This window comes from Phyllobates terribilis, unplaced genomic scaffold (genome assembly GCF_046119375.1).
Source record: "Phyllobates terribilis strain yellow unplaced genomic scaffold, ASM4611937v1 Scaffold_1__5_contigs__length_1240528914, whole genome shotgun sequence".
Classification (NCBI taxonomy): domain Eukaryota; kingdom Metazoa; phylum Chordata; class Amphibia; order Anura; family Dendrobatidae; genus Phyllobates; species Phyllobates terribilis.
In genome coordinates this window covers 354776264-354788961 of record NW_027362761.1, presented here as the reverse complement: position 1 = coordinate 354788961, position 12698 = coordinate 354776264, and the positions used below count along the sequence as shown (strand labels likewise).

Below are 12698 nucleotides of genomic sequence, written 5' to 3'. Positions count from 1 at the left end.
CCAATAGTTGTACTCGTTGGGGTAAAGTAAGGCTCTGATTGGTTTACAGTAACAGCGTGAGCTATTCGTTGTGAACATTGTTAACACTTGGTTTCCTGGCGTTTGGACGACTGTTACCTGCTCGCTGGGCGCACGGTAGAGGTACGAAAGCTAGTGTATGAATGATTGCAGCAGCGCTGCGTACGATCGTGGTGAGCGCGCTCCGGCACCGCCTGCAGTGCTATCCCAGCTCATCTGCTGCTGCCCTGGGCTCAGGCTGTGTGGTAACATGCCACTCTTAGCTCAACATTGGCATTCTATAGGTTTATCATCACTTTCATCTTTATAAAGGGGGTTGTCCACCTTTCAGGACAACTTGTTTTCTTAGGCCACGGCCCCGGCCCCACTATCAGTATGTGATCAGTATTTGGTCAGTATTTTTTCTCAGGAGTGGGTGATAAATGCAGAATTGGTGACTTGTTTCTATTATACCTTTTCTCTGATTGTTCCTCACCTGGTTTTGGCTCCCACTCCTGAGAGAAAATACTGACCGAATACTGATAGTGGGGCCGTGGCTTTAGGTTATGTGCACACGATCAGTATTTGCTTGAAGAAATTTGTGCGGAGTTTCTGCACCTCTTGGCAGCAGAAATCTTGTGTGTTTTTGTTGCTTTTTTTTTTTTTTGCATTCTCATGCATTTTTTGTGTGCTTTTTTTGCCATGCAGATTTGCTATGCGTTTTTTCCAATGTATTGTATAGGACACGCTGCTATTTATTTAAACGCACATGAATTCCTGTCAGGAAGATTCCTAAACATGTGTACAGATCTTCCAAATTCTCATAGGAAATGCTGGGATAAGGATTACAATGCGTTTTTGGCTCATAACGCACCGTGTGCTCATAGCCTTACAGAGAATCTGTCAGTAGGATCAGCCCTCCTCAGCTGTCTATATGGACATGTAGGTCATAGGAAGATGAATAAAACGATACCTTTAAAGGGGTTGTGCTACTAACAAAAATAGTTTTATTCACAGATCAATTGAATGTGTTAGAGAAAAATGTTCCTATGCTGAGATAATCTATAACTGTGACCCTGCTGTGTACTGTGTACCTGTGATCTGATGTCTTATTCTAGAGAAATCCACATTTTTCTTACATGTAAATGAGCTGTTAAGATCTATGGGCGGACACTGATATGCATGAGAATCTGTCTCCAGGGATTATTTTATATGAATAGAGTAACTTGGATGACTTTTCACAAATCTGTATAAGATCTTTAAGGCGTTGTCCCGGTTGAAATTAAAAGTTTGCAGTCACTCTTTCTGACAATGTGCATACTGTCACAGTTCCCCTTGCGGGCTGTCCTGTGACCTCACGTATGCGATTTCCATATTTACGGTCAAGTGCCGACTAGACTTGCCTGGCGTGTCTCAGCATTGAGAGTAGCGGGACGAGACTAATCAGCACATGATTGCAGCTATGCAAATAGTATACAGTACAGACCAAAAGGTTGGACACACCTTCTCATTTAAAGATTTTTCTGTATTTTCATGACTATGAAAATTGTACATTCACACTGAAGGCATCAAAACTATGAATTAACACATGTGGAATTATATACTTAACAAAAAAGTGTTAAACAACTAAAATATGTCTGAAATTCTAGGTTCTTCAAAGTAGCCACCTTTTGCTTTGATGACGGCTTTGCACACTCTTGGCATTCTCTTGATGAGCTTCAAGAGGTAGTCACCGGAAATGGTCTTCCAACAATCTTGAAGGAGTTCCCAGAGATGCTTAGCACTTGTTGGCCCTTTTGCCTTCACTCTGCGGTCTAGCTCACCCCAAACCATCTCGATTGGGTTCAGGTCTGGTGACTGTGGAGGCCAGGTCATCTGGCGTAGCACCCCATCACTCTCCTTCTTGGTCAAATAGCCCTTACACAGCCTGGAGGTCCTATTGAAAAATAAATGATGGTCCAACTAAACGCAAACCGGATGGAATAGCATGCCGCTGCAAGATGCTGTGGTAGCCATGCTGGTTCAGTATGCCTTCAATTTTGAATAAATCCCCAACAGTGTCACCAGCAAAGCACCCCCACACCATCACACCTCCTCCTCCATGCTTCACGGTGGGAGCCAGGCATGTAGAGTCCATCCGTTCACCTTTTCTGCATTTCACAAAGACACGGTGATTGAAACCAAAGATCTCAAATTTGGACTCATCAGACCAAAGCACAGATTTCCACTGGTCTAATATCCATTCCTTGTGTTCTTTAGCCCAAACAAGTCTCGTCTGCTTGTTGCCTGTCCTTAGTGGTTTCCTCGCAGCTACTTTACCATGAAGGCCTGCTGCACAAAGTCTCCTCTTAACAGTTGTTGAAGAGATGTGTCTGCTGCTAGAACTCTGTGTGGCATTGACCTGGTCTCTAATCTCAGCTGCTGTTGACCTGCGATTTCTGAGGCTGGTGACTCGGATAAACTTATCCTCAGAAGCAGAGGTGACTCTTGGCCTTCCTTTCCTGGGGAGGTCCTCATGTGAGCCAGTTTCTTTGTAGCGCTTGATGGTTTTTACAACTGCACTTAGGGACACATTCAAAGTTTGTCCAATTTTTCGGACTGACTGACCTTCATTTCTTAAAGTAATGATGGCCACTCGTTTTTCTTTACTTAGCTGCTTTTTTCTTGCCATAATACAAATTCTAACAGTCAGTAGGACTATCAGCTGTGTATCCACCTGACTTCTGCACAACACAACTGATGGTCCCAATCCCATTTATAAGGCAAGAAATCCCACTTATTAAACCTGACAGGGCACACCTGTGAAGTGAAAACCATTTCCGGTGACTACCTCTTGAAGCTCATCAAGAGAATGCCAAGAGTGTGCAAAGCAGTCATCAAAGCAAAAGGTGGCTACTTTGAAGAACCTAGAATATAAGACATATTTTCAGTTGTTTCACACTTTTTTGTTAAGTATATAATTCCACATGTGTTAATTCATAGTTTTGATGCCTTCAGTGTGAATGTACAATTTTCATTTCATCATAGACAATCCCTTTAAGACATCATATCTGCTTTTGTTTTGGCAATAGATCCAAATAACAGCTCATTAGTAGTAGCGTTCTTTAGAAAATAATTTTCTATATCGGTAATCATGTATGGATTATTCGGTTCTCCTAATATTTACATTTCCTTCTTTTAGAACATGAATGAATGGACACCTATAGCAAAGGTTTATGATCCGCTTAAAGCTGGCAGTATTGATGGCACGGATGAAGAACCTCACGACCGCGCTGTGCTTAGGGCGATGTTGGCCCGTTATGTTCCCAATAAAGGGGTGGTTGGAGACCCCCAGTTGACTTTGTTTGTGGCCCGCTTAAGCCAACAAACAACTGAGGAAAAACTAAAAGAAGTGTTTTCTCGTTATGGAGACATCCAGAGGATCCGATTGGTCAGGGACTTCATAACTGGCTTTTCCAAGGGTTATGCATTCATTGAATATAAACAAGACCACGCCATAAAGAAAGCGTACAGAGACGCCAACAGACTGGTGATAGACCAGCGGGAAGTCTATGTGGATTTTGAACTGGAACGATCTCTGAAGGGATGGATGCCCCGCAGGTTAGGAGGAGGATTTGGTGGTAAAAAGGAGTCAGGCCAGCTGAGGTTTGGAGGCCGTGACAGACCATTTAGAAAACCAATTAATTTGCCAGTTTTTCCAAGTAATGCCCGCCTAGAAGGTTATGGAGACAACAGACAAAGGTCCCACTCCAGAGAAGGCACTTATGGCTGGAGAGAAAGGAGGGCAGAGTACACAAAAGACAGAGGAAGAGAGAGGTGGTCACAAAGATCCGACAGGGAACATACTGCAGAGAGACATGGCAAGGAGGAAAGGAGCCGAGACCGTGAGAGAGCGGACCCTGCCCGGAGAAGAAGAGAGAGCAAAAGGGAACGAAGCAGAGAGAGAGACAATAGAAAATGAAGACGTTTATATATGTAAATGTACATTACAAGCTAGAGACTTCATTTCTGTAGGAGGGTGGCCTCACACAAGGTTGGGGAGACGTATGCTGAATGCCCCAGCAGCCTTTCATGCCTCTGCACCATATTTAAGGTGGTTGAGATACTTAAAGGGGTGTTCCCACAAAGTACATTTTAATCAATAGATCTTGGAAAAAAAATAAGGGCTACAATTGGATGTGTTGAAAAAAAAAAAAAATACTGAGATAATCTTATAAATGTGCCCCTGCTGTGTACTGTGTAATGGCTGTGTCTGACCGTACAGGAACACTGTCTGATCATACCACATCTCCTGGGCAGGGGAGGAGGCAAAAGAGTATACAGACATTACAGCATGGGATCACAGCTGATTTTCTGTGGGGTAAAACATGTCCTTGCCTTATTTTTAACCATGTTTTACCTCACAGAAAGAATCAGCTGTGATCCCCTGCTGTAATATCTGTACACTCTTTTGCTTTCTCCCTGCCCAGGAGATGTGGTATGATCAGACCATGTTCCTTCAGGGTCAGACACAGCCATTACACAGTACACAGCAGGGGCACATTTATAAGATTATCTCAGCACAGGAACATTTTATTTAAACTCATCCAATTGTGGAAATTATTATTATTCCAAGATCTATTGATTAAAATGTACTTTGTAGGAAAACCCATTTATTCATGTAATCGCATATGAATGTATTAACAGCTCTGTAAAAGCAAAATACCTGGAAGTATCAAAAAGAAAGCAGCTTTATTTAACTCCTTAGTGATTGAGCTAATTTTGACCTTAATGACCAGGCCAAATTTTAGAAATCTGTCCAGTGTCACTTTATGAGGTAATTACTCTGGTATGCTTCAACGGATTCCCCTGATTCTGAGACTGTTTTTTCGTGACATATTGTACTTCACGATAGTGGTAAAATTTGTTCGATATGACGAGTTTGGAAAATATTGCAATTTTGATGAACATTTTGGAAAATAAATTGAAATTTTCAAACTTTCAATATTTATTTCCTTAAACCAGTTAGTAATGCTGTACAAAACTATTAATAAATAACATTTCCCATATGTCTACTATACATCTGCGTCATTTTATTTTGTCAGGATGTTAGAGGGGTTAAAATTTTAGGAGCAATTTCTCAACAAATTTACAAATCCTGTTTCTTTAGGGATCTATTCAGACTTAAATGGACTTTGTGGGGCCTATATATTGGAAACTCCCCAACAGTGATACCATTTTAAAAACTGCACCCCTCATATGTTTCAACACTGCTGTTGAACCCTTGAGGTGCTACACAGGAATTTATGCAATGTGAAATGAAAAAAATATACCTTTAAAATATTGCTTTAGTCCCAATTTTTTCACTTTTGCAAGTAGTAACACCAAAAAGTGGACCCCCCAGTTTGATACCCAATTTCTTACGAGCGCAGCGATACCCCACATGTAGTCAAAAAGTTCTGTTTGGTCAAACGGCAGATCTTGGAACAGAAGGAGCAATAATTGAATTTTGGAACACAAATTGTCTGAAATAGATAGTAGGACCAATGTCACATTTGCAGGGTCCCTAAGGTACCTAAACAGCAGAACCCCCCCACCACCACCAGTGACCCCATTTTGGAACCACACCCCTCAAGGATTTTGAATCCACAAGTACTACACAGAATTTGATAACATTAGGTCGTCATATTGAATATGTCATCATTTTTCACCAAAACTCCTGCGCTGCCGGCAGGCAGATCGCGGCGGGCACGCTGCGCATACGCCTGCCATTTTGCTTCAGGAGGAGGGCCGGGGGATTGCGGATCCGATACTAAGGTACCTTGGGGGGGCCTGGGAACATCCTTTCTATCTCCTCTGACATGTTTTATCACGTCAAAGGAGAGAGAAGTTATTTTTCAATCGATCACACTTTTTTACATGATTGCTGTTATTCATTGAATAACGACATTCCCTAGATCGGGACTGTAAAAACCGGCCCTAATCATGTTCTCCAGGGTCTCAGCCTGGTATCTGAAACCCCGGAAATTTTCCAACTTCGGGGGGGGAGCTCTATTACTTTATTCCCGATCGCCGAAACGGAGATGAGAGAGTGAGGCCCCTTAGCGGCAGCCGTGTATCTGAGATTAAGGGGTTAAAGGGAAAACGTCACAATTTTTATATTAAGAATTATTGATTATATAATCAATTATTTTTAATATAAAATGAAATGTCGTGACTTTATTCACTTTTTCTGCAGCTACTGGGGGCTGCCATTTTTATTTTCACGACACTCGCACACCGCAAATATGGCAGAACCGGGGTATAGGAGACTGCTGTCGGTGTCTGACCGCATCTCCTACACTGGCTGCTTCAGCTGTGAACGGCGCAAGCCCTCTCGTCTGTCAAACCCACAGCTGTAGGCGGAGCCCGTCGCCATTTTGTTGTAGTCCACATTTGTGAACTACAATTTCTCTGTCACCGCTCAGCACGAGCAGTGACCGGAGGTGCTGGGATGTGGTGAGCGGTGGTAGGCAGCCTGACATTGTACTACTGTCAGGCTACCAAGCTGTTCGCACTGCTGGAAGAAGTATCCACCGCAGGGCTGCTCTGAGCGTTGAGACCAGGACTGTGGAGAGGACTCCTTCCAGCAGTGAGAACAGCTCCGGAGCCTGGTATTAGTAGTACAATTCTAGAATGCCGACCTGCACTCAATGCTGCTGTTAGCCTGCAGTGTTCAGAGCACCGCAGTGTAATCATCACGCTGCTGTGCTCTGATCTGACGGAGCTCGACCATGTCAGTATAAGCCTCATTCAGACGTGCCTGCATCACAGATATCTGAAGGAGGTTTTATGCTAAAATAGCAGAGCCACGTATCTAATTCCCATCATGGTTGATACAGCCCGCAGAGCCTCGTATCCAATGCCCATCATGGGTGTTACAGCCCCCAGAGCTGCGTATCTAATTCCCATCATGGGTGATGCAGCTCACAGAGACGCGTATCCAAGGCCCATCATGGGTGTTACAGCCCGCAGAGCTGCGTATCTAATCCCCATCATGGTTGATACAGCCTGTAGAGCCACGTATCTAATCCCAATTATAGGTGATACACTTCACATATCTAGTCCCAGTGCGTGATACAGCGAGCAGCACCAACTAACAGAATCAGCGCTGCGAACAGTCCTTGGTGACACTATCCACATCTCCGTATTACTTTACAGTCACCAACAAACTGTGATCCTAAACTTCATCCTGCCTTATCCATATGCAAACACCCAGAAGGGGGAGGAGAGGGGTGACATCACACACGTGAGCAGATCCCGCCCACATTTACTGCAGCTGTAAAGTGAGTTAGTTCTAAACTAGGTTTTCATAGCAAATTTCAGCAGCTGCTGCCCCGAGTGTTTCAAAGTGGAAGATATTAAAACTTTTTACATTTTTAATATTTTATACCAATAGTTAATGTTTAATACTTTACAATTCAATTAATTTTTTTAATGACCCATTCTTTTTAAAAGATGACATACCAAAAAGAGACAAAAACCGTAGCTTCAAATGCATTTTTACATGCCTCGCTATTGAAAGTGCCCTAAATACATACATAAAAATCTGTAACATCAAAAACTCATAAAAATGCTCCTCATAAGAACGTATGTTTGGACAACAGAAAATAGTAAAAAAAAAAAAATATATATATATATATATATTTTGATAAATTGATGTGAGTAGAAGGCACTGCTAGACTTGTCATGGACTTTATTTGGGAACTACACATCAGAATATTTCACAAGGCATCCTAATGTGCTTGTTTATGTTGTTAATGTGCTAGTCCACCCAAATTTGGACTATAAGGCTGCGTTCCCACGATAAGCTTTTGGTGATTTTTTTTGACACTGCAGATTTTCTGCACCCTTTAAGGCAAATAGGTGACTTGCATTTTCTCGAAAATACACAGAGTAAAATACTCACTAAAAGATCATCGTGGGAACGTAGCCTAAGGATGTGTGCCCACTATGCGTTTTTTAAGCGTTTCCGAGGCAGCAATTCCGCCGCAGAAACGCTTAAAAAACGCTTGGTAGAAGGTCTGCCATGTTCCCTAATGATAATTCACATGTGCTGTGCACGTGCTGCGGAAATTTCCGCTGCGGATTATCATTGCGGAAAAATCCGCAGCACTACCAATTATTTTGCGTAAGCGCGGCATTTTTGCCGCCATTGACTTGCATTGAATCGTATAATATCCGCATGACTACATGGGCCCATGCGGATATTAAGCGATTCAATGTGCGGATGGTACCCGGGTCTGGAGAAGAGGAGACTCTACTCCAGACCCAGGTACCAAAAAAAAAAAAAAAAAAAAACATTTAAATAAAAAATATTATACTCACCTTCTGATGTCCCCCGGTCTCCTGTACGATGTGTCCTGTCTCCCCGGCAGCTCGCAATGGTCTAAAAGGGCCTTCCATGATATCATTTAGTCATGTGACGGGTCAAGGGACCGCTAACGTCGGCGGTTGCGTGACCTGCCACATGACTAAATTACATCATGGAAGGTCCTTTTAGACCACCGCAATGCACCGGACAAGGAGACTGGGGGCCATCAGAAAGTGAGTATAATGTTTATTTTTTTACCATTCTTTTACTATTAACTTGGTCTCACTATATAAATCCATGCCGGTTGCATGGATTTACAGTTATATGAAAAAGTTTGGGCACCCCTATTAATCTTGAGCTTAATGTTTTATAAAAATTGGTGTTTTTGCAACAGCTATTTCAGTTTGATATATGTAATAACTGTTGGACACAGTAATGTTTCTGCCTTGAAATGAGGTTTATTGTACTAACAGAAAATGTGCAATCTGCATTCAAACAAAGTTTGACAGGTGCATAAGTATGGGCACCGCACCAGAAAAGTGACATTAATATTTAGTAGATCCTCCTTTTGCAAAAATAACAGCCTCTAGTCGCTTCCTGTAGCTTTTAATGAGTTCCTGGATCCTGGATGAAGGTATTTTTGACCATTCCTCTTTACAAAACAATTCCAGTTCAGTTAAGTTTGATGGTCGCCGAGCATGGACAGCCCTCTTCAAATGATCCCACAGATGTTCAATGATATTCAGGTCTGGGGACTGGGATGGCCATTCCAGAACATTGTAATTGTTCCTCTGCATGAATGCCTGAGTAGATTTGGAGCGGTGTTTTGGATCATTGTCTTGCTGAAAGATCCATCCCCTACGTAACTTCAACTTTATCACTGATTCTTGAACATTATTGTCAAGACTCTGCTGATACTGAGTGGAATCCATGCGTCCCTCAACTTTAACAAGATTCCCGGTGCCGGCATTGGCCACACAGCCCCAAAGCATGATGGAACCTCCACCAAATTTTACTGTGAGTAGCAAGTGTTTTTCTTGGAATGCTGTGTTTTTTTGCCGCCATGCATAACGCCTTTTTGTATGACCAAACAACTCAATCTTGGTTTCATCAGTCCACAGGACCTTCTTCCAAAAAGAAATTGGCTTCTCCAAATGTGCTTTTGCATACCTCAGCCGACTCTGTTTGTGCCTTGCTTGCAGAAACGGCTTCTTTTGCATCACTCTCCCATACAGCTTCTCCTTGTGCAAAGTGCATTGTATAGTTGACCGATGCACAGTGACACCATCTGCAGCAAGTTGATGCTGCTGCTCTCTGGAGGTGGTCTGAGGATTGTCCTTGACTGATCTCACCATTCTTCTTCTCTGCCTTTCTGATGTTTTTCTCGGCCTGCCACTTCTGGCCTTAACAAGAACTGTCCCTGTGTTCTTCCATTTCCTTACTATGTTCCTCACAGTGGAAACTGACAGGTTAAATCTCTGAGACAGCTTTTTGTATTCTTCCCCTGAACAACTATGTTGAATAATCTTTGTTTTCAGATCATTTGACAGTTGTTTTGAGGAGCCCATGATGCCACTCTTCAGAGGAGATTCAAACAGGAGAACAACTTGCAAGTGGCCACTTTAAGTAGCTTTTCTCATGATTGCATACGCCTGGCTATGAAGTTCAAAGCTCAATGAAGTTACAAAACCAAAAAAAAGTGCTTTAGTTAGTCAGTAAAAAGTAGGTAGGAGTATTTAAAACAAGAAAATGATAAGGGTGTCCATACTTATGCACCTGTCAAATTTTGTTTGAATGCAGATTGAACATTTTCTGTTAGTACAATAAACCTCATTTCAAGGCAGAAACATTACTGTGTCCAACAGTTATTACATATATCAAACTGAAATAGCTGTTGCAAAAACACCAATTTTTATAAAACATTAAGCTTAAGATTAATAGGGGTGCCCAAACTTTTTCATATAACTGTATATAGTGTAACCAAGTTGTCAAGCACTTTCCAAGTGATGCTAAAATCGCTTGGAAAAGCGCTTGACAACCCGCATGCGAAATCGCATCTGAAAAACGCAGGACATACGCTTGTCCCTGGCAGAAAAACGCATGTAAAATCCGCATGCGTTTTTTCTACCAGGGAGATGCAGAAACGCTCAGGAAAAATTCCGGAGCATTTCTGCATCGTGGGCACATAGCCTAAGGACGCATTCAGATATCAGTTTTTCTCATGTGCGAGAAAAATGGACTGATTATTATTTTGACCGTACTTTGATCAGTGTCATCACATTTTCTTATACATGGAGAGGGGAAAAAAAAGTTTTAATTTCTGACAGTCCGTGAAAATCAGACCGCACTTAGATGGCAGCCAAGTGCAGTTCAGTCTTTTACAGACCTATAGACCTGGATTGCAGACAGGGCAGGCGTCGCCACCCAACGCACCTAGGCAAGTGCCGGGGCCCTGGACAAACGGGGGGACCCACTCGCCTTTAGGTCCTGGGCCACTCCCCTAGCAGCTGTGCAGGGCCGCCTGTTTATTCTTCGTCGCTGCTTGATGGCGATCACATTCACACGGCCGTTGCTGTTTCTGCTAGTAGTCATGGAGCCAGGTCGATACACAAGCAAAATTAAAGGAACAGTGCCGACCTGGTCGCGTCACTACTAACAGACACAGCTGCATAGTGCACTGTGGGGGCCATGTGAACGTGACGGCCATCAAGCAGCACGCGCATAGGTGGATTATAATGAGGGTAATCTGGGCTACCGCCTGGGGACCAAGGCTCCGGGGGGGGGGGGGGGGGCATGAATTGCCCACATTATAATTCACAATCCCATGCGTTAAGTCACCGCTGCGGGCCCATGGCCGCAGGCGGCTTGAATGATGCTGAGCTCGCCCTGCCGCATGACGTCAGGCAGAGCGGACCAAGCATGCACAGCGGGGCGGCCGGACGCGTCTATTTAACAGGTGCCCAGTCACGACGCAGCTGCTCCTAGCCGGCCACATGTTGTTACCATCGCACGCAGATGCTGGGCCCGCCCTGCCTCATGATGTCAGGCAGAGCGGGAACGGCCCCGGGTACCATCTGGAGCACAGCGTCGGGGTTACGGGAGCAAGGTGAGTATGTGTTGTGTTTATTTTTTTTAATTAGATATATCCAGCTATGGGGGCTCATACTGAATATAACCAGCTATGGGGGCTCACACTGTATATAGCCAGCCATGGAGGGCTCACACTGTATGTAACCAGCTACGAGGGGCTGACACTGTATGTAACCAGCTACTGGGGGCTCACACTGTATATAACCAGCTATGGGGGGTTTATACTGTATATAGGGGGATGTCAGCATACATAATTCTGCTCTATATTAAGTCATACAATTAATGTAAACAAATAATTATAATTAATATTAATATTGAGCAGAATTAATTTCAGTCTATTGGTTTGGCCTCCACAACAGTCACGGTCTCTCATGTGGCCCCTTGGGAAAATTGATCTCCCACCCCTGCTCTATTTTGTATAACGATATGTTATGTATAGTGCTGTACACAAGGGAAAAATTTGCGCTATTTGCTTTTTATTCCATCTACAGATATGCACCAAACCACCTGTGTGTTGCTCACATGACCTATCACATGATTTATCAAAGGGGATCATGTGACATGTCACGTGACACACCAGGTACCCGGGGGGAGGGGGGCCTGCCTTCTAAACTGCCAGGGACCCTGGCTACTCTTAATCCACCCCTGAGCACGCCCTGCACAGCCACATGCCAGCGGAGATGAGGGGGAGGTGAGTGAGGCTTGTTGCCGGCTTCCCCATTTTAAAAATATTTCTAATGTGTCTGTGCATATATGATGTGTATATCTATGTTTGTCATTGTGTATGACTGTATATACACTGCTCAAAAAAATAAAGGGAACACTTAAACAACACAATGTAACTCCAAGTCAATAACACTTCTGTGAAATCCATCTGTCCAGTTATGAAGCAACACTGATTGTGAATCAATTTCTCCTGCTGTTGTGCAAATGGAACAGACAACTGGTAGAAATGATAGGCAATTAGCAAGATACCCCCTATAAAGGAGTGGTTCCTGGGGCATACATAGAAATCATGGGACCCCATAGCATAAGCTTTAATTGGGCCCCCTCCCCCACCACAAAAAATAAATATTTGTCTGTGTCACAGAAGAGCATATCTCACAATTTTCCAACCTTTACATAGTAATTGTCCTCCTGCTGAAGTCCTAGATCCCTCTTTCATTGCCCCCATAAAGTATGATGCCAATAAAAGTGCCCCCCAAACACAGTATGATACCCCCATGGTGCATTCCTCCACATTAGCCTCCACATGCACAGTATACTGACCCTACTGTGC

At 43.4% G+C, this 12698-nt stretch overlaps 1 protein-coding gene across 3 annotated transcripts; it reads left to right on the top strand.

Moving 5' to 3' along the window:
* The first annotated feature begins 30 nt into the window (after nucleotides 1-30).
* Nucleotides 31-4981, top strand: SNRNP35 (small nuclear ribonucleoprotein U11/U12 subunit 35). 3 transcript variants are annotated; one of them, XM_073654676.1, is made up of 2 exons: nucleotides 31-141; nucleotides 3179-4981. In XM_073654676.1, exon 2 carries the CDS (start codon nucleotides 3182-3184, stop codon nucleotides 3956-3958), a length of 777 nt encoding a protein of 258 aa, XP_073510777.1. In that variant the 5' UTR covers nucleotides 31-141; nucleotides 3179-3181; the 3' UTR covers nucleotides 3959-4981. The 3 variants fall into 3 exon arrangements, with proteins under 3 accessions (XP_073510777.1, XP_073510774.1, XP_073510771.1); XM_073654673.1 differs by lacking the exon at nucleotides 31-141 and adding an exon at nucleotides 173-191; XM_073654670.1 differs by lacking the exon at nucleotides 31-141 and adding an exon at nucleotides 243-263.
* Nucleotides 4982-12698: the final 7717 nt, after the last annotated feature.

Bases quoted from the DNA above. Each gene is read 5' to 3' on its own strand.
- SNRNP35 (XM_073654676.1), top strand. From the start codon at position 3,182: ATGAATGAATGGACACCTATAGCAAAGGTTTATGATCCGCTTAAAGCT.